The sequence below is a fragment of the Periophthalmus magnuspinnatus genome, chromosome 2 (genome assembly GCF_009829125.3).
Source record: "Periophthalmus magnuspinnatus isolate fPerMag1 chromosome 2, fPerMag1.2.pri, whole genome shotgun sequence".
NCBI classification, from domain to species: domain Eukaryota; kingdom Metazoa; phylum Chordata; class Actinopteri; order Gobiiformes; family Gobiidae; genus Periophthalmus; species Periophthalmus magnuspinnatus.
The window spans coordinates 12,863,124-12,884,643 of NC_047127.1; the positions used below are offsets into that span (position 1 = coordinate 12,863,124).

Here is a 21,520-nt window from a genome sequence, read left to right on the forward strand (position 1 = left end):
CCTCTGTCAAATTTTAGAACCCATTGTGGCCCGTGTGTCAAAAGGTTTCCCACCCCTGCACTAGACCTTTTGAAAGCAAGGAAATGTATGGTTTGAATAAAAAATAACGATACAGACCTATAAGAGTATAATGTGCTTTCTCATATGTAGGCTTATCCTTCATGGAAACTACTTTTTCTTTGTAAAAGTGGATGAGATTTGGGGTATTTTTGGTGTAATATGAGCTGTAGAGTGGTGAACAAGTCCTTTTTATGGCTAATTATTGGTACATTCTGCTGTTTACTTGTTGCAGCTCATGTCTTTTAATGTTAAAAATGGTTTACTGGTGTTATCTTGCATTATTTAAATCTTAATCAGTGGCACAAAGTAGTTAGATTATCGTTTATCACAATATTTCTCTATAGCAATATATCATGCTTTAAAATGTGTTATCATGACAGGTCTACTCATACGCCCAAAATGTTAGGTTCAGTCTAGATGCATTTGTAGTAATGTTTGTTATGTTCTAGGCTGCGTTTTTCACATAATGACTCTATTATCAAGCTCAATTACTGAAATCTCCACCATAAAGTCATGTTTTCCAACAACTTGCAAAATCCTTCTGCTTTTTACAACCAAGAACGAGTAAGGTTACTTTCCAAATCTTGCACAAGTTCATCCAAATGTTAGCAATTTAGCTAGCCACTGCCAAATCTGTACTCGGACTCCATACAAAATGTGTCTGTATTTTGTAGCCCGTGAAAGCTAACTGTCTGTAACGTCCTTAATGATTTCTAATAGCATCTGCTCCCTCTGGCTTCTGCACTATAGATGACATTTTGTTGCTATGAGCCATTAGCTTAATATGTTGCTATGCGGCTGGATAACTGTATACAGGGCAATGGGGCCAAAGGCTAGTTTGTCTATCTGTCATTATCTCCGTCGTATATGCATGGATAGAGCTGCTGATGCGCTAAGACAAGACCAATGTGTTGGAGTGAATCATTTGGGGGTGACCTGGTTTATGTGACGAAGAGGGGCATGCTGGGAAGTGGAGTGTACACAGCCGGGTAATGGTGCGGAAAATGATGTCGACATTAGCATATCCAAGAATGACATACCGGAATTGGATAAACAAAATAGCCTTATTCGCTATAAAAATGAATGCAATGAGCAAAAACATATTTAAAGACCTGTACCTGTTTTTTTCACCATGTATTTGAGCAACATTTGCATTGCCCCAGTAGAGGTGTATTGTATGAGCAGCTCTTGAGGTCAAAATATGCCAGCTGTACCAAATTTTAAAGCATTTTATTGTCCGATAATCAGGAAGTGCATTGTTAACATGCTAGCTGTTACTTTAAAATGCTGCTCTAGTCTCTGAAAGTTGTGAAAAGTGCTTATAAACTCATCACAGTGAATTATTAGGATGCTCAGAACACATAAGGTAAGTGAGGAATAACTTTGACTGCTGCAAACCGTTTAAAATGTGTTGTTTTTCACGTTATTAAGAAAGCAAAAGTCTTGTACAGCAGCTTTAACTGGTATATTCTAAAAGTATAGTTTAGTTTGGCAATCATTTATCCAGCTTTGGGGCTGGTGTGCTGGGTGACAATGCCACCTGTCGCCATATTGGAAAAATTCTTACCTTTCACAGAAATGTTGGATGCTTTCTTTCTCTCTTTCTTTCTCTTCCTCCTTGTCCTCTTCCTCCTCTCGTGCTCGTCCTCTGTCCTCCTGTAGTGGTCTGAGAAGCACCAACAGTTTTACTACCAAATACTACCATTTAATGTTGAAAATCACATTATATTGTCTAAAAAAAGAAGTGTTTTTTATTATCATCGTGGTATCGGAATCGGTATCAAGTATAAGTTACAAGTCTGAATGAGTCTAATGTCAGGAAGGGCATCTGACACTTTAGCCACATAAGTCTAAATTCCCGTCACCCATGTGAACTTGTTGCTGTGTTTGAGTTGGAAATGTGCGGTTCGGATGTGGTTTGAACTGCAGAGACCTACCACAGTCTCTCGCTCTCTCTAACTCCCCCTCTTTCTATCGCCTTTCTCTCTCTTTTCTCTTCACCACTGCTTCAGTCCTACTCCCTTCCTTCTCATCTCTTTATTACCCCTCTCCTCTCTTTTTTCTTCCCAATTCGCCCCCTCCTTTCTCTTTTCTGTGTTCTCTTCCTATTCCTCTCAAACTCTTTCTCTCCCCCCTCTCCTTTCCCTCACTCTTCCCTCCCTCCATCTTTCTGTGTTCTCTTCCTATTCCTCTCTGTCTTTCTCCCTCCCCGTCTCTCCTCCCTCACCACTCACTTACTCCTCTCTCTGTCCCACCTGTCTATTCTCTCTATATGCCGCCCTTTCTCTCTCTAATCCCTTAGTCCCTCTCTTTCTTTTGCTCTCATTACCCTTTCTCCTCTTTCTCTCTCCTTTTCCCTCTTTCTCCCACTATTCCTCCCCTGTCTCTTTCCCTCTATCCCTTTCTTTCCCTCCCTGTCTCTCTTCTCTCACTTCTCTTTCTCCCCTACTCTGTATGCCCCCCTTTCTCTCTCCCCCCGTCTCCCCCCTCTAACTCCTCTTTCTCCTTCTCCCTCTTTTTCCCACTCTCCCTCCCTCATCCCTTCCCTCACCACTCACTTACTCCTCCCTCTCCCTCCCGTCTCTTTCCCTCCCTCACTCTTTTCTTTCTCTCTCTCACCCCCCTCTCTCCGTCCCCTCCCACTCCTCTCTCTTTCCCTGTCTCCTCCCTCTCTGTCCTTGTCCCTCTTTCTCCCACTCTCCCTCACGTCTCTTTCCCTCTATCCCCGTCTTTCCCTCTGCCCTTTTCTTCTCTCACTCCTCTTCTTTCTCCCCCTCTCTCTATGCTCCCCTTTTTCTCCCTCCTTCGTTCTCTCCTCCTCCCCTCCTGTTTGTCCTGTTTGACAAATTACTTCTTTCTTTTTTTCCTCCACTAAAAACAAATGAAAACATAAACAAATAAGATCAGGTAAAATAGAGTTTGGGAATTGGGGATAAAAATATAACAGATGTAAAGGTGTCTACAGAATCTATAAAAAGTAGTAGTTTACAAATCACTGGTTTATTGTTAGAATGTCCAAAAGTCCTCAAAATGGCATCCGTAGTTCCATTCCAATACCGCAAGGAGCTTCTTCAACCCCTTCAAGACACTCCAAAAAACACCACGTCCAACTCGTCATCTATATTTAACCACGATCCAGGCCAGTCCATGTGTCCCATATATACATGCTAATATACTGGGCCTATAGGAAGTGCCAGACGCCGCCGAGCATGATGGGAGATCGAAGAAGCGCAGCGATGTGTGCAAAAGTATACACACCAATAGGCCTTGATATCAGTGGACCATCTGACGCCATGTAAATCAGCCCAAGTCCATCTGGGCCGTCCACGCTTCAGTGACCACACATACATGAGAGCATGGAGGGACATGTGATAGTATGACAGTCTGCGAGATGGAAGCGAATTATGATGTTCTGAGGGAGCGTTTCATTTTCAAATGTTGTCTTAAAAACGTAAAAAATACCTCACGTAATCAGAGCATCTTAACTACTTACAGCGATGAGCTTATAAGCGCTTTTCACAACTCTCAAAGACCAGTGCACAGTTTTGTCGTGACGGAAATGCTAACAGAAACTAGCATGCTAATGGAGACTTCAGAATTATCAGGCAATAGAATGCTTTCGAATTAGAATTGCTTATACTATATATCCGTACTTGAGCAAGACACCTTTTGCTCAAATACACGGGGTCTTTTAAAATGTACCAATATATATTTTTTTAATGTTTGTGAAGATGTATCAAATGAGTCTTCAGGGGGCGCAACTATTCAATTTTTTTTATTTGTACCAGCACCAATACAACACCTATATTCTTCCACACACACGTTATAACCAAAAGCCCACATACCTAGACACCCCCCTCAGCCCCTCCCCGTCCCGTCAAACCCCCTCCCCTCTTCACCCCTCCCCCACACGTCATGTACCAGGACAGGTTTGGCAAATGTGCTGCGCCAAATCACCGCATGAAATGAGCATGGTGTCTTTATATGTGACCAAATTATGGATGAATTCTGATACAACTGGTGTTACGTTCCTCTTTATATACGCATTTTGTTTTTGTATATTGTAATCAACACTAAAACAGGTCTAACTTTGGACCAAAACGAGAGGACTAAGGTACTTAATTAAACCTAGACTAGACCAGAACTAAACCAGGACTAGAACAGGAACTAATAAAGGGTGCACAAACGAGGAGAAGTGTGAAGACAGTCAAAATTACATCTCAAAATAAACTAGAAAGGCAAAAAAATTTACATAAACTTGGCTCTAAATCAGGATTAAACCAGGACTAAACTAAACTGGGACTATGAAGTCTATCCCCATGGACTAAGCAATCATGTTTTAAGTAAAGCGACTTAAATTAGACCTCCAAAAGACGGCAATAATGTCCCACCAGCTGTACGCCGCCCACAGCTTGAAAACCCCTATATTTAAACCCATTGGACAGGCACATCCCCCCTCGCACACACTGCAGATATGATAGATGGAAAGCACTTGATTCAGATAGGGACGGGGGGAGGAGGAGGACGAGGAGCAACCATTTTTTCCAATATATTCACCCTAGACACATTAACAAGATTGAGATGTGCTTAGGGACATTTGATTAGCTACATCACATGGTACAGGGCTATTAAACGATTGCCACGGCGATTACTCAGACGACAGAAAACAAATTGTGTTGATTTTTGGATGAATTGTCCAGGAAAGTGACGATGCCATAGACACCACGAAACTAATGATACATATCAGTTAGAGGTGTCCTGTGTAACTTTTCTGTTGGACGTTTTTTTACCTGCTTGTTTCCATGGTGATTTTTTTTTTTTTTTTTGGGGGGGGGGGGGACAATAACGATCCCATGGAGACAAGAAGACACCCTCCAAAAGCTAAACACTGCACTTTAAAACGAACAGTACCAATGCCAATGTCATGTTGGACGTCTCATCTTACTGTATTTAAGTGTCTTGCCCAAGGACACAACGGCAGCATTCATCTGTGGGAGCTGGAATCGCACCGTCAACCTGTGGGTCAGTGGATGTGACCGCTCGACCAATGATGTTTACGTCAAGAGCAGTTGTTCATTGCCAATCATTTCAGGTTCAGGTTCAGGTTTTCCTTAGTTTCTTAATTTCTGTTGCTTTTGTTTTAGTTAAGCACAGTTACTTTTTGTAAATGTGTGGTCTTTTTCCACGGTGGACCACGGTGCCTTGTAATAAATTCCGGTAACAGAGAGTTTTTCTGAGTCTGTCTCCTATTTTCACCACATCGGGCCAAGCGGGATTCGAACCGCCAACCTGATTAAGTCATTTATAATCATATGTGTCTGGTCAGGGCACAGTAATCTATAATATTGCGAGACGCCGCCAGGGCCTTTGTACATGATTTAGTCTAAAAATTCATTTATTTATTTACTCATTAATGATCATTTCTAGTCTTGAAAAAACAATCGATATTTTCTTTGTTTGGACACAGCCGATCTCAAAATATTTCTTAAATTTTTGACCAGTACACAACATAAAGCACAGGTATTTTAAAGAGAATTGCAAAATAGGAATTAAAATATTTGAACATAGCAACATCTTAAGTCATATTTATGCTCCATAGAAAACGGTAAAGTACAGTATATAATAGAAAAATACTTGAGTGGTCATGCTTAAAAGTGAATAAAGTGTATCTATAAATTGCATAATGTCCTTTAATGTAACTACAGCGTCTTGAATCTCATTTTTTCCATGATAAACCTAGCGTTGTTAGGTGTTTCATGCAAAGAACGGCATTTAAGTCCAGCTAAGGTGCGTTTAAGGACCTCATTAAAATTCTCATAGCTGTAAATTAGCACATTCTTTTCCACATTAGGAAGCTCGCTTGTTTATGAGGCTAGCAGACTACTGATGTTAGCTATAAAAAATGCTACGCTTTTAAGACGCCAGTTTTTGAACACGTGTTTGTGTCGTGACGGTAAAGCTAACAACGACTAACATGCTAATGCGCACTTCCTGATAGTAAAACTCTTATTATATTGCTCAAATACATGGGAAAAATGGGTATAAGTCCTTTAAACAATGATTTGAATTAGATTGTATTGATTAACGTGGTAATAGGTTGAACAGGACAAAGGGAGACAGTTTTATTTTTAATTTTGTGACATTTTGTTAAACTATTATTAATCCTTCTTCCAACATAATACGTCTGGATCAGATAAGCCAGACCAAGAGAGCAGAAATAGAAGCATCTCGAGTCAATGTCGTTTGATTTCATAACGTCACATTCCTCAAACACCTGCGAACACATTTAGCTAAGTGTATAATGTGTATAGAGAGTAGCTCAGCTGGTCGAGTGTTTGACCACTGTTCTGAAGGTCTGTGGTTCGAGTCCCACGCTTTACATAGTGGTGGTGGTTACATATTGGTTGAGTGGCCTTCACAGTTGCAGCTCCCACAGATGAATACTGTTGTTGTGTCCTTGAGTAAGACACTAAAACCATTGATCATGCATTCTTACTGTGAGCATGCTTGCATCTCCATAAACCTGGCTCTTATTCGGTCTGGAGTAGGGCCTTCTCCCACTTGTCCACCTTTGGAGTGGTGCCTTGAAAATGGAAAAAGCGCTATATACCAAAGGTCATCTAAAATTTTAACAAAAGAGCAAAAACAACAGTGTGTTTATATTTTAGTTTGGTTAATTATTGCCATATGCGCAATAGTACATATCATTTCAGCTTGAAGTAGTGCTCAGTAGCCTTCGTCAAAAGTATGATTAAAGGTATACTATGTAACTTTTCAGGTTGGGAGTAAACCATATACTTGTCACCATGAGATGTTATGATTGCTTTGCTTATAATATTCCACAGTATGGCATTAAACATATACAGTATATCTTGCATTTGTTCAGGCGTTCAAAGTGTTTTACTGCTAAAAACATACACTGAAAAACATGTATTCTCATTGTGAGCAGGGTTGCCTCTCCACAGATTTGACCTGTAACTTGGCCTACTGGCGTCAACTGCTCGTCTCCATGGAAAGAGAGAAGAGAGAAGTTTAATGCCGTACTGTGGAACATTATAGGGAAAGCTAAACCATTAAATAGCTTATCTTCTTCCACTCTTTTTTCAAATGGTCACTTTTTTATAACACTTTTTCGCCTTCAAATCACTCAAAGTGTTTACATTAAGGAACCACCAGAGCACGCAGACAATGGGGTGAGGTAGGTTAAGTGTCTTGCCCAAGGACACAACAACAGCATTCATCTGTGGGTGCTGGGATTGCACCGTCAACCTCAACCAGTAATGTTTATGTTGAGAGCAGGATTTGAAAAGCCAACCTTCAAATCAGTAAGATCAGTGCACAAACGCTCTACCAACTGAGCCACTGAGCCACCCATTATACATTTCTTTATATTAGAAAACTCAGTGCACAATAATTCCACATTTGGCCCTGACCCCATTTTAAAACATCTTTATATCAGCGTTGGCCTTTAAAACCACTCCCAAAACTATTATCATGAATATAATCCATTTTGTCCCTGACGCCTCCATTTAAACCGTCAGATTGCATCTATTTCTAGTGCAGACACATTGATTTGATTAGCGCTAACTTGCAAGTCCTTTAAGTCTCATGGAAATGCCTGCGAAATCCTCAAAGAACTGCGCCGCGCCCATAAATCTCCTTCAAAAGCATTCTCTGCATACTGCGCGCGGCGTACAGCTAGCTCGCGGCTAACGCTAACATCTGTACGGAATTATATGTGTTTTATGGGAGTTTTATAAGAGGAGGGGGGCGACGCTAGCACACGCCCAAAAACCAGCCCACCTACTGCTAATGTGTCACCGGAGCTGTGCAAGTTCAGGGGTTTGTTTTTATAAGGGAAATCTAGGAAAAATGGCAGGTTATTTATGTAATTTAGACACAGTGGAATGGGTTTGTAAGTGGTTGCTATGGTAACACTAACACAAGAAATGTTAGAATTGCTACAGTATGTACGTTTTTGTTGAAATACACTAAAATAAAAACTTTTTTTTCATTATAGATGTTTTTATTACACTGAAAAACACAAAAAATATGTTCGGTTGGTTCGAGTCCCGCTCCCACAGATGAATGCTGTTGTCGTTGTGTCCTTGGGCAAGACACTTAACCCACCTCGTCCTCAGTGTCTGTGTACTCTGGTGTATGAATGTGTGTGTCATTGAGTGAGTGTGTGAATCATTGATCATGCATTCTTACTGTGAGCGCGCTTGCGTCTCCACAAAGCTGACTCTTATTCAGCCTGGAGTAGGGCCTTCTCCTGTTGTTTCCATGGAAATGTTGTTCCTTTGGCTATAATATTCCACATTATGGCATAAATCATATCTGTTTCCATTGTTCTGAAGTATGGTTTTAACCTTCTATTTTCTTGCAATCACATTAAAAACTAAATAGAAATTTAATGTGTTTTTTTTTATTTTTTATAATGGAATGAGTTTGTGGTTGCTATGGTAACATTTTTGCAAGAAATGTTAGAAACTCAAAATTAAAAACTAAATAGAAACTTTGTATAATAATTTGGGTTTGGGAAATATATATTCTCCAGTCCCTAAGATAATTTAAAATGGTGGAATTTACTGTTTAATTTATGGTTAATATTTCTGTAATGGGTCTATCCACATGAAACAAAAACTGGCACAGAGTTCATCGTCTTCTACTAGTATAAATAAACAAAAGTGAAATTATTTTTACGTAACACCTTCAGACAGTGGTGCTATTATTCACCTCCAAACACGTGATAGTTATCGGTTTGTTTATCATTTGTGAATCCAGTGCTTTTCCGTAGAGTTATATGACAAGTCAGCAAATCCAGCTACACCCAAATTACACATTTCAAACATATTTTTCGTATAAGCGCGGAAATCCCACTCTCATGTGGTTTGGATAATGCCAATTTCCTTTTGCGGTAACATACAGGGCCAGACCCAAACTCATTAAGCATTTGATTTGATTTTGCCCAGATACGTTACACAGTTAATTAGGACATATTTCAACGTGTGCTGCGCGGTTCAATCTGGGTCAGAGCGACGGCCTTTTTCATGCATTGCACAGAGGAACAGATAATAAGGTTTAGCATTAGCATTAGCGATTATTATCCCATGTATAAGTGTCATTGTGTTTTGTAATGTAAATCAGTTATATTTCAAGAAGTTATATTATGCGTACATTTACATTTTGTTCATTTTATACCTCAATATTGAACTGAAACTCCTTAATAATACAAACTGGTCCATTGAGTTCCTGTTCAAAACTATAAAATTGAGAAGCCCTGTCTGACCTGACTAGAACTTGACTTTGTGGTAATGCCATACTGTGGAACATTACAGGTAAAGCAATGAGAAGAAGGTACCTTTAAATAGCATATCTTCTAACACAATCCTTTAGTACATATTTCATTACATTTAAAAATCTACATTTGTTGATTTACATTTTGTTCATTGTAAACCTCTATATTGATTCAGAATAAATGCAATTAAGTCTAGAGCAGTGGGCGGAGATAGGGGATAGGTGAAAACAGGAATTTTCTGCGCATTCAAGCCTCAAATGCAGGATAATACAAACTCAAACATACAATCTAAATACAACTTTGAGTAAGCCAACGATGAAGGAACATCGTTATAACAAGTTTAAAATGTAATTTAAGTTGTTTTTGCGTAATGTGTCTCAATGTGTCTCCTCTGTACACAAATTTTCCACAGATATTTGAGAAAAAAATGGTCTTCTCGCAGTACAGATATACTGTATAAGCAGCTCTACAGGTCAAAATAAGTCTACTGCACGCCGTCTGCATTTGTGAAGCGTTTAATAGACAATAATCCGGAAGTGCAGATTAGCATGCTAGTTGTTGTTAGCTTTACCAAGGCGAAACATCACATTGGTCTCTAGAAAGGAATAACTTAAGACCACTGCAAACTGCTTAAAATGAACTAAGTCTGTTTTTCATATTTTCAGGACCTTTAACAGTCAAAGAAGAAGTCCAAGAAAATTATATAAAATAAATATATAAAGTGTAAAGCCATTTTACCATCTGAAAATCCCATCCTTATCATCTCTTATCACTTAATGGACTGAAATTGAGAAGTTTTCCCAGAAGGCACTTGGACCAATTTTTTTCCCACCACTATCACATCCTAGTCCTACTTTGAATATAATACGTTCAAACATCTAATCTGCATCCAGTATATACCAGGAAATATACAACAACTTCCTGTCAACGATGTTAGCATATTTGCGACCTGTGTGGGCGACATGTGGCTGCCTGATGCGCGTCCCTTCCTCTGTCTGAAATGAGACACTGATTATAGGACTTCCTGGTTGGTTTGGTTGATAAGGACGGATGTGGTGATAGCGATGCTTCATGTGTTCGCTTCATGTGCTAGCATTAGCGGAGCAGCTGATATGCAGATTTGGGTCAAGGCGCTGAAATGAAGAGTGCTAATTTATTGATAGATAGGAGATGACAGAGACGTAGTGGAAGGTGCCCTCTACCACAGTGACGCCAGTGCTAATGACACAGATCTGTCTATAGCGTGTCAAACTCGTTTTCACAGAGAGCCACATCAATAAAATAGTTGCTCTCAAAGGGTCAGATGTAACTTTAAGACAGTATAAATGTAACTAAATATAACCAAATGTAATGTAAAATAAATGCAACTACTTTTTAACCATTTCTATATTGATTACTTATTCAAGTTATAAATATTGCATATGGATTTGCACAGATATGAAAAAATGTCTGTGTAACTGTGTATTTCCTGATAAACTGATATTTTAAAACAGTCATATCTTTCAATTTACCTTATAAACATAAAATGACATGGCAGGCCACATTTGGCCAATGGGCCTTGAGTTTGACACATGTCGTCTATAGGATCAAATATATAGAAGAAGTGCAATATATTTTATCAAACGAGCAATTTTAAATAATAAGGTACCAAATAGTGTCTTTGAATTTCAATATATATTATGATTACAGTCATAGTAGTTGTAGTAGTAGTAGAATAAGTATTAGAAGTAGTTCTAAAAATATTAGAAGTAGCACTAAGTTAAGACTACTCTCCTCTTAACTGTCAAAAATAATTATACATATCGTCATATTTAAAGGTGCACTCTGTAACTTTTCTGTCACCTGCTTGTCTCCAAGGAAATGTTATGACACATGCCTGAAATATTGTATTGTATAGAGGGGTTTTCATTGCTAAAAAATAATTTTAAAACATGTAAATTTTCCATCAGAGAAGTTACACTGTGCACTGTTAGCTTTTTGTGAATTGAATGAATTATAAGAAGAAAAAAGACGGAAAGAGGTCATTTAATAACATTTACTTACTGGCCTTAAAAAACAGAAAAAATACTGATATTAAAGATTAGCTGTTGTATCAAAATCTATGTTTATCCTTCAATTCAGGGTGAAAAATACTATAAATATCACAGGCTAGTGGCTACTACTCTGAATTTCCATAGTTCACACTCTGCAGCCCGCTAACATTAATAACACTTGCTAACCTTGCTCTTGTTTACATTTGGGTTCACATGTTCCCATTACAAAACATTTATTCTATTTCCTACCATTTTCCCAGTCGGCTGCACTCCATTTCTCTCCTCCTGCACCCTCCTCCATCACGACTCGCTCGTACCCCCGCAGTGTGAGCCAAATCCAGTTTCCTTGGTACTTATTCTTCAATCTCTCCTTCTTGCGTGATGATCTGTAAAAGAGGGAATCGTTAAGCACCAATTTGGCAGGCCACCATTGCTGCCAGCGCGCTATCCATCACCCTAACGCCTGATCCGTGACACGTAGGGAGGAAGGCTGTGTGAACTTTGACCTTTTGAGATGTATGCCCTGGCAGTGGGTAAAGTTGCTCCCGTTTTGAAACAATGGGAGGTACAGTAATAGAGCAATCATATCTGAGCTGTGTCCTTGAAATGCTCTTCATTAAAGTTAATATATTCACAAACCTAATTACACAGCATGAATAATTATAGTGTCATGGAACAGGGAAGAGGATGAGTTCATAGGCGGCCATCTTGAGTACTTTTTTCCTCAAACATTACGGTATTTCTTCAATGAAAAAAGCAAAGGCATATTGATATTGATAGAAGTACATTTAGACTTCATAGGTAGTGGTGATAGTACATGTAAGATATGAGGTACAAGGCATTCAAATATTAGTAGTAGTAGTAGTAGTAGGCTATTAAATATAAGTCTCTATGTAGCAGGGGGTTGATTGCAAAAGCTGAAGTGTCAGTTGTAACATGGGATTACAGTAACATAGACCCATAAAGAAGTGTGGTAGTAGTATCCTAGTAGTAGTAGTAGCTGTAGAACTAGGTTAGTAGAAGTTGTAGTCGTTGCAGAAGTAGTGGTAATAGGCTAGTGTTAGTAGTACTATTAGTATGCTAATCATAGTTGTAGCAGTAGTAGTAGCAGCAGTAGTAGGAGGAGGAGGAGGAGGAGTAGCAGTAGCAGTAGTAGCATAGTAGCAGTAGTAGTAGTAGTAGCCTCGTAGTAGTAGTAGTAGTAGTAGCAGCAGTAGCAGTAGCAGTAGCAGTAGTAGTAGTAGTGGTAGTAGTAGTAGTAGGCTAGTGGAATTTGTACTTGTTGCAGAAGTAGTAGTAGGCTAGTATTGGTAGTAGTATTAGTATGCTAATCATAGTAGTAGCAGTAGTCAAATAAGTAGTTGTAGGCTAGTTCTAGTAGTAGTAGTAGTAGTAGTAGTAGTAGCAGCAGCAGCAGTAGTAGCAGTAGTAGTAGTAGCCTATTAGTAGTAGTAGTGGTACTAGTAGTAGCAGTAGTAGTAGTAGTAGTGGTAGTAGTAGTAGGCTAGTAGAAGTTGTAGTTGTTGCAGAAGTAGTGATAGTAGGCTAGTATTGGTAGTAGTATTAGTATGCTAATCTTAGTAGTAGCAGTAGTCAAATAAGTAGTTGTAGGCTAGTTCTAGTAGTAGTAGTAGTAGTAGTAGTAGTAGTAGTAGTAGTAGTAGTAGTAGTAGTAGTAGTAGTAGTAGTAGTAATGGTAGCAGTAGTTGTAGCAGTAGTAGTGGTGGTAGTAGTAGTTGTAATAGTAGTAGTAGTTATAATAGTAGTAGCAGTAATCTGGCCGCAGGATAATTTGTAATTTAATTGGCTTGGCTTTTTTGTTTATATCAGATGCCCTTCCTTTTGCAACCACAAAACCACACTATTAATGGAGTGAGTAATGAGGACTGTCTATTGTACCTATGGACCAAACCATTATGTTCTCAGGTGGGGTTCAAATTAGCCACCCTCTGGTTTCTGTATAACTTCCTAACCCTGGGCATTAGCATTACCTTTTTTCATTTTATAGCTCAGGTTAATACAGCAGATTGTCTATTGAAACAGCCTAACCAGCATTTTAAACAGTTTTGCCAACTCCCTCCACCTCTCCTCTTTACGTGCTGACCTTATTATACGCAGTCTAGCCGAAAATAATTGCTAATTAATTGTCCAAAATCCGGAGAGCCCTGACGCACGCACCTCTCTCTCCCCTACATGTTTCCAATTGTATTCCAAGGCCTCCCCTGGCGACGTACTTACGCACTTACGCACCCTTATCTGCGTGCTCCCATGGCAACCGGCTCGCATGACATTATTGCGTTTTTACATAATGACTCAATTATCTGTTCCGCGCGCGTGTAGGAGATAGCATTACGATCATAAGGCGTTTAGCTGACACGTTTTGAATTATTTATTTATTTATATTTTTTTTATTTTTTGCAGCGCCTATTTAGCCCAAGCCCCAATTTATAACGAGAGAAGCACAGCGCCACACTGACCCCAAGTGGCCATAAATGTGTACTGCATTAACACCTTTTTAATTATGTCCTGCAAGAATTAAAGCCTATAATGCAACACAAAGTGGTCAGTGTTTTCTGGAGCCTGAAATGAACATAATATAAAGATGGAGGGGAGGAATGGGTGGTCCTTGCTTGTTTCTATGGAAATATTATTGCTTTGACAAGAATTTTCCACAGTATGGCATTATTATTATTATGTTAAGCACTTTGAATTACTTTGTGTACAAATTGTGCCATACAAATAAACTTGCCTTGCCATTAATCTTATCTATATCCATAGAAGCGAGCAGGGCGTGCCACCAGACCAAGGTCAGATCTGTGGAGAGGCTTGCCCACATAGTGTAAGAATATACATGTTTTTTTGAGCAATAAGAACTCCTGAAATTGAATAAATGCAAGATAAAACAAGTAAGTTTAATGCCATACTAAAGGATATTCCAGACAAAACAATAGCAGCTCCATGGAAACAAGCAGGTGGCAGAAAGTTACATAGTGCACCATTAATTTGGCATAATAAAGTTACTAAATGAATGCAGTTGCTCAATTCTTAACAGTTTGTCTATTCAAATACATAGAGACAACAATTAGACCAGATTTTGTTTTGTTTCATGAATAAAATATGAACCTCCAATGGGTAATTTCAAATGTCTGTCACAGATGTCTCTCATTAGACGCTTAACTTCAGTCATTAAAACTAAACGTGGAGATTAAAGACACACTATGTCACTTTCACTCGAGCTTATCTCCATGGTTGTGTCACTGCTTTACCCAAAAGTGTGGCATTAAACTATGTAAATTATGTAGACACGGTGATGCTGCAAGGTCACATTACAGGCCACACCAAGATGTTCAATGCCATACTGTGGAATATTCCTGGCAAAGCAATATCATCTCCATGGAGACAAGCAGGTGGCGAGCCTTCTTCCAGAAAAGTTACATAATGTACCTTTAATAGCACAAGAGACTTCAATGATTTAAACTGTCAAGGGAGAGAATGTCTTTTATGTTGCAATGCTGCCACCTAGTGTTTGTTAAGAGGAATTGGAGAATAAAAAACTATATAACATTTAAAATTTCATAATGTTGAACTATCTGTGTCCTCAGTTTTTAGTGATAACAAATGTAATGCTGATTTATTCTAAACTTCAGAAACATTGGACATGATGCCAAGTTGTTTATTTTGGTGTTTTGTTCACATGTTTTGCTGAAATCCAGTTGGTTTAAACCTAAAAGAGCTCTCTCTGATCTGATCTGGAGGTTCTGAGCTTTCACCTGTGTCCTGTCTATATACTGAGAATGACAAAAACATGTATGTGTCTATATCTGCAGGTTAAGACTCTGGCAACGCAGGTTTAGTTGTAGTTTTTTCTTTTCTTTTTTTTTTTTTTTAACAACAAGAGCGCAGGCCAGAGAACTTTAAAGGTCCTATATTACGCAAAATTGACTCTTGTGAACTTAAATCTACGTTAGAATGTTGTTACCTCATTAAAAACATACCTGGAGTTGTGTTTTGTTTCACTCACACATGCTTGAGTATCACTTTATTACTAGTCTGTCTACATCTCTAAACCTCAAAATGCTCTGTTCCACCTTGTGATGTCATGAAGTGATAGTTTTCAAATTAACAGCTCCCTTTTACCTTTAGCTCACTAGAGATTGACAATTCCAGGTCTGAAATGATCCAAATGATTCTCGTGAAGGCGTGTGGAGTTTAAAAACACAGCGCAGCACTTCCTGTATCACCACATGATGACATCACAAGGTGGAACTCAGCTTAAACATGCAGCTCTGTGCGTTTAACATGCGTGAATGAAACAAAACACAACTCCAGGTCTGTAAAAAACATTATAATACATTGGTAAAGGTTGAAATATGGCGAATGAAGGTTTCTAGTGTATTATTATTGTTAAAATCGGAAGTATTTATTTATTTTTTTGACATTGTGTTTGTAGTACGGGCTTGTGCGTGTATAAGGTGGGCCAGTCTGGTGTAGTCCGCTCTTATCGCTTTATTCCAGGTGGCTCTTTCCGCTTTAGTCTCTGCTCGCCTGTCCCACCTTTAACAGAGTGGACACGATAAGAAGATGTAATCCCTTTTCTCATCTGGGGCTAAGACTTGTACCGGGATGCACTTTGTATAGGCCGCACTTTGTTCAATGCAAGTTCAATTTGGCGCGTAAATCTACTCCTCTCCAACCCAACCAAAATGTCTGCCTTGTCTAGACCGAGCTATTGTTGATTTCCGCTGAGTTTACGGGATTTCTAAGTAGCCTTTAGGTCGACCTGCGCTCTGTGTGGTGAAGATAAACCCGAGTTAAATCCTAAACGCGTCGAGATTAGCGAGTGGGGACGACAGGAGTTGGTGGGAAAAAAAATGGAAAATAAAAGTTTAGAGGGATTTGTGCAGGGGTTGGTCAGTATAAACCGGTCTAGAGGGTATGTACTAACTCTACACGGATCACAGTGAATTTGAAGAAGAACTGTGCTGTTTTTTTCTTCATGGAGATGTTATTGCTTTGCCAAGAATGTTCCACAGTATAGCATTAAAGCCAAGGCCACTTTCTTTGTAAAGCTTTTTTAGCTGTTTTACAGAATAAGAAATAAATAAGAAGAAAAAATAAATAAGAATAAATAATAAAATAATAAATAAATAAATAAATAAATAAATAAATAAATAAATAAAATTATACTGAACTATTTCCATGGTAATAAGTAGGCCAAGTTATGAGTGAGAACTGTAGAGTGGCAAGTCTACTCTCTCCTGTTTTCCAATAATAAAAAAAAAATAAAAAAATGATTGAACATTCCAGACAAAGCAAAAATATCTCCATGGAGACAAGCTAGTGGCAGATCCTGCACCAAAAATGTTACCCAATGTACCTTTAAGTCCCATAGTCATTTAGATTAGAAAGTGGAGGAGGTTTTGTTGTCTGGTAATAAAGAATTTACAGTGAAGTGGAAAGAAATATGGTTCATTTTGGCAAGTCCTGTTTTAGTCCTGTTTTAGTCCTGGTCTAGTCTAGATAATAGTGTTTATAGACTGTTGTTTCTTATTGTTGCATCTCCAAATCTATGCATTTTGAAACAATGATTAATTCAACTTTTTTTCATGAAATACCTGAATCGACTGGAGCCTGTTCTGATAAAGATGCAGTTGCTGTAAATCTTAGACCAAATATGCTCTAAAATGGATTTTCTGTGGACATTCTCGTATTGACAGTGTCTGTGTAGTTATCCCCCTGTTCAGCCTCAATCTAGACCAGGACTAGACCAGGACTAGACCAGGACTAGACCAGGACTAGACCAGGACTAGACCAGGACTATACTAGAATTAAAACAAGACTGAAACCAGGTCTAGACCAAAACTACAGGACTAAACCAGGACAAGATTAGGACTAGACCAGACCTAACTCAAACTAAAGCTAGAACTAAACCAGAACTAAATGAGGACTAGACCAGGACTAAACCAGGACTAAACCAGTACAAGATTAAGGTTAGACAATCAGTTTTAGTGCCAAAAAGGTACATTGCATTAAAATAGTTTATCTGTTGCTGGTTCTATTAATTTAACCTTCTTTATAATAAAACACTGAGATTCTGTGAGTAACAAGGACGTCATGTGCTTCAAGTTTTCCACCAGTAGGGGGCTCTGTCTCACTACATTACAGCACAATTATTCCCTTTTAGATATAATTTTTTTTAAAGTATTTCTCATTATAAATTAGTTATTTGCAAAACTAATGTATAATGTAATATTTGTTGATACTTATATATTGAATTTATATCAACACAAGTGGTAAAACATTTATTGGCATCAGACAGAAAGAAGTCACACCAGACATGGATCACCTCTCATGATTCTCCCCAAAGAAAAAGAACAAAAAATTGAAATAAAAAAATTAAACAAAGCCACATAAGATTGCATTTTCGTTGTGCATATATAAACATTTTTAATTTAAATATAAAAAAGTCGGATGAGTGCAACAAACCTCTATCAAATCAGTGCAAAAACAACATTCGCGGTGCCTAAGATGACGTCGTATTTAAGCTAGTATTTCTATTTCGATCTATCGTATATGGGCCGTTACTGTTGTGAAAACCGGTGACATGAACCATTACAATATTCTATCGTTGCCAGGGCGATGAAACCTAAACAAAAACAAAATAAAACTGAGAAGCACACTTTTTATAACAATATATATATTAAAGATATGTATAAGAAATTTAAATGCAAAAATATTACACTTGGTTTTAACAATGGCAACTGTTCGAACCTCCTTAACGCTGCTATGGCAAAAGAAAACCTTATAGGCATAAAAAATTTCACGTAACGCTGCGGCGGCGGTGGCCATTTTGGGAACTGCTCGGCTTTGAGAAAATATAAAATAAATTAAAAGTAAACATTTGTGAAGTTGTAGCAGCTTTAAACAGTCCACTTCGCACCATCCTGGTTTCGTACGGTTTGTAGATTTGAATGTTGTTGATTGTAGATGCAGGTGGAGCGATACTTCGGAAATTCTTTGCCGAGATTTGGTGTGTTTTGGCGAGGACGTGTCGTCGGACCCTCCGCTTGGGTTTCACTGCAGGACGGAGAAAGGACAGATGGGAAAAAAGTCAGTAAATAAACAACACACGCCAAATCTAACCAAATCTAAAGGAGAACTTGAAAACTGCTATTGTTAAACACCAGGTCAGATCTGTGGAGATGAGGTGACACGCGGTAGGAATGCAAGTTTTACCAAGGGATTTCTTAGCGATCAAAACACCATGTAACTGAATGAGCATAGAATAGTTTAGTTTAATGCCAGACTGTGAAACATTCTAGGCAAAGCGATGACATCACCATGGAAACCAGACCTATAACCACAAACGTCCAGTGAGAAAAGACGGCATTTTCTAGCCTGCTTAATGTAGTTTAACAGGCAAGATATTTAAGAGAATTTTAAAGTTAAAAAATTATATTTAAAAGGTGCACACTCTAAATGATTTGAGAAAAATATCTACCGGTAATTGCAATTTTTCTGACAAGCAGATTTTGATTTATGTTTTAATCGTAGAATGTATAAAGAGGTGGACTAAGTCAGTGTGACGTCACCCGTTAGCGATCGGTTCCAGTAAAATGAAGCTAATCGACGCTAAAAGTTATAGCGGTGAATTTGGAGTCTTGTTCTTATTTGGAATTCCGACCACGAGTATCATAGCAACCAAAGAGCCAATCCGGAATGAGGGTGTTGAAGGTAACGCCCCGGAACGAAGGAAACAGATTTGCCTGTTATTAATGTTCATATCTTATCTCATACACCAGGATCATGTAGAGCGGGTTAATACAAACATTTTAAAACCAAAATGATGAGTCTGACAGCAGCAATTACCACAGTTTTTCAATAGAAAGTGAATTGGAGCCAGAGTCGATGGTGCCGGAAGCGCGCCCATGATAATTACCTGTTAGCTATGTCCATTTATATATACAGTCTATGTTTTAATACTAGGATTGTGTTTATAGTTCTCATTTTAAACCAGAAGAACTGACAAACTAGAACAAGATTTCGCTAAATCACATTTCAGAAAGTTTTTATACAGAATAACAGGAGATTTTGTTGGTGGAGGAAGTTACGCTACTTCAAAAACTGCAGCCTCTGCGATTTTCTAATTAAGTCGAGTTAAATTCAAATTTGAGTTTTGACCAGATCTCAGCCCTGTTATAGAACTCTGTGAAAGGTGTTAGTGTTTGGCCTGCAATGTTCCGCAGTATGGCATTAAAACTGTCTAGGTCCTTAAAGATGCAGAAAATGTCACCGGGTCAAGCTTCTCTCTCTCTGTCTCATCTCACAACCTCCCTCTCTCTGTTCTCCCCTTCCTCTAATTCATCCTCTCTCTCTCTCTCTCTCTCTCTCTCTCTCCCCCTTTCCTATCATTTAATTTTTTTCTCTCTCCTTCTCTGCCTCCTTTCTTTCTCTCTCACACATCACAACCTCCCTACCTTCCTCTACACCATCTTTTTATTCACCCGCTTTTCCTCAACTCATCTCTCCCTCTCTCCTCACTTTTCTACCTCTTAATTTTTCCCTCTACCCCTTTGTTCATCTCTCTCACTTCACAACCTCCCTCTCTCTCTTCTCCCCTTCCTCTAATTCATCCCCTCTCTCTCCCCCTTTCCTATCATTTAATTTTTTCTCTCTCCTTCTCTGCCTCCTTTCTTTCTCTCACACATCACAACCTCCCTGCCTTCCTCTACACCCTCTTTTTATTCATCCGCTTTTCCTCAACTCATCTCTCCCTCTCCTCGCTTTTCTACCTCTTAATTTTTCCCTCTCCTCGCTTTTCTACCTCTTAATTTTTCCCTCTACCCCTTTGTTCATCTCTCTCGCCTCACAACCTCCCTGTCTCTCTCTTCTCCCCTTCCTCTGTCCTCCTCTCCCTTTTATCCATTCTTTCTCTCTCTCAACCCCTTTCCTCACCTCCCACCCTCCCTCTCTCTTCTCTTCTCTCTCCCTCCTCTCTTCCCTCGCTCTTGGTTCATTTTGATCATCACCTAAACAGAATGAGATAATATAATCGTGTGTAAATGAGACTTCAGATCCAGTGTGATGTGGCCTGACTGATAAAACGCCGCCGCTCGTTTTGGACGTGCCCGACCGCACAAGACGAGGTCAACCTTCAGTCTTCATTTTTACCACTATTTCTCATTTTTACAAAGGACTTTTTAAGGACAAACGCTGCAAATTTCACTCTGTTCCGACATTTAAACTAGAATTGCGAGTGGAAATGGCTCACGACTGATTTCTGATGTTTGGACAGAATCACGGGCGGAACAGGTGAACTTTATGATCAAGTTTACGACAGAGAGACGAATGTTTAAACTCAACTGTCCACAGAGAGGGAAGGAGAGGAGGAATAAAGAGAGAAAGAGAGGAGGGGGGGAGAAAGAGGGAGAGAGACAGAGGGAAGGAGAGGAAGAATAAAGAGAGAAAGAGAGGAGGGGGGGGAGGAGAGAAGGAGGGAGAGAGACAGAGGGAAGGAGAGGAGGAATAAAGAGAGAAAGAGAGGAGGGGGGGAGAGAAAGAGGGAGAGAGACAGAGGGAAGGAGAGGAGGAATAAAGAGAGAAAGAGAGGAGGGGGGGGAGGAGAGAAGGAGGGAGAGAGACAGAGGGAAGGAGAGGAGGAATAAAGAGAGAAAGAGAGGAGGGGGGGAGAGAAAGAGGGAGAGAGACAGAGGGAAGGAGAGGAGGAATAAAGAGAGAAAGAGAGGGGGGGGGAAAGAGGGAGAGAGACAGAAATGAGAGGGGGGGAAGAAAGAGGGAGAGAGACAGAGGGAAGGAGAGGAGGAATAAAGAGAGAAAGAGAGGAGGGGGGGGAGAAAGAGGGAGAGAGACAGAGGGAAGGAGAGGAGGAATAAAGAGAGAAAGAGAGGAGGGGGGGAGAAAGAGGGAGAGAGACAGAGGGAAGGAGAGGAAGAATAAAGAGAGAAAGAGAGGAGGGGGGGAGAAAGAGGGAGAGAGACAGAGGGAAGGAGAGGAGGAATAAAGAGAGAAATGAGAGGAGGGGGAGAAAGAGGGAGAGACAGAGGGAAGGAGAGGAGGAATTAAGAGAGAAATGAGAGGAGGGGGGAGGAGAGAAAGAGGGAGAGAG

General features: G+C 39.4%; 1 protein-coding gene across 7 annotated transcripts in view; it reads right to left on the reverse strand.

Moving 5' to 3' along the window:
- Positions 1 to 17,681: 17,681 nt before the first annotated feature.
- Positions 17,682 to 21,520, reverse strand: part of LOC117382509 (R3H domain-containing protein 1-like) — an 85,841-nt gene continuing 82,002 nt past the window's right edge. For 5 of the 7 annotated variants that reach the window (XM_055226974.1, XM_033979717.2, XM_033979709.2 and 2 more), the window contains one exon: positions 17,761 to 18,471. In XM_055226974.1, coding sequence (XP_055082949.1) covers positions 18,469 to 18,471 — 3 coding nt within the window. In that variant the 3' untranslated portion in view covers positions 17,761 to 18,468. Of the gene's footprint in view, positions 18,472 to 21,520 lie in introns of all 7 variants that reach the window. The other 2 variants (XM_055226996.1, XM_055226997.1) reach the window with 1 other exon arrangement.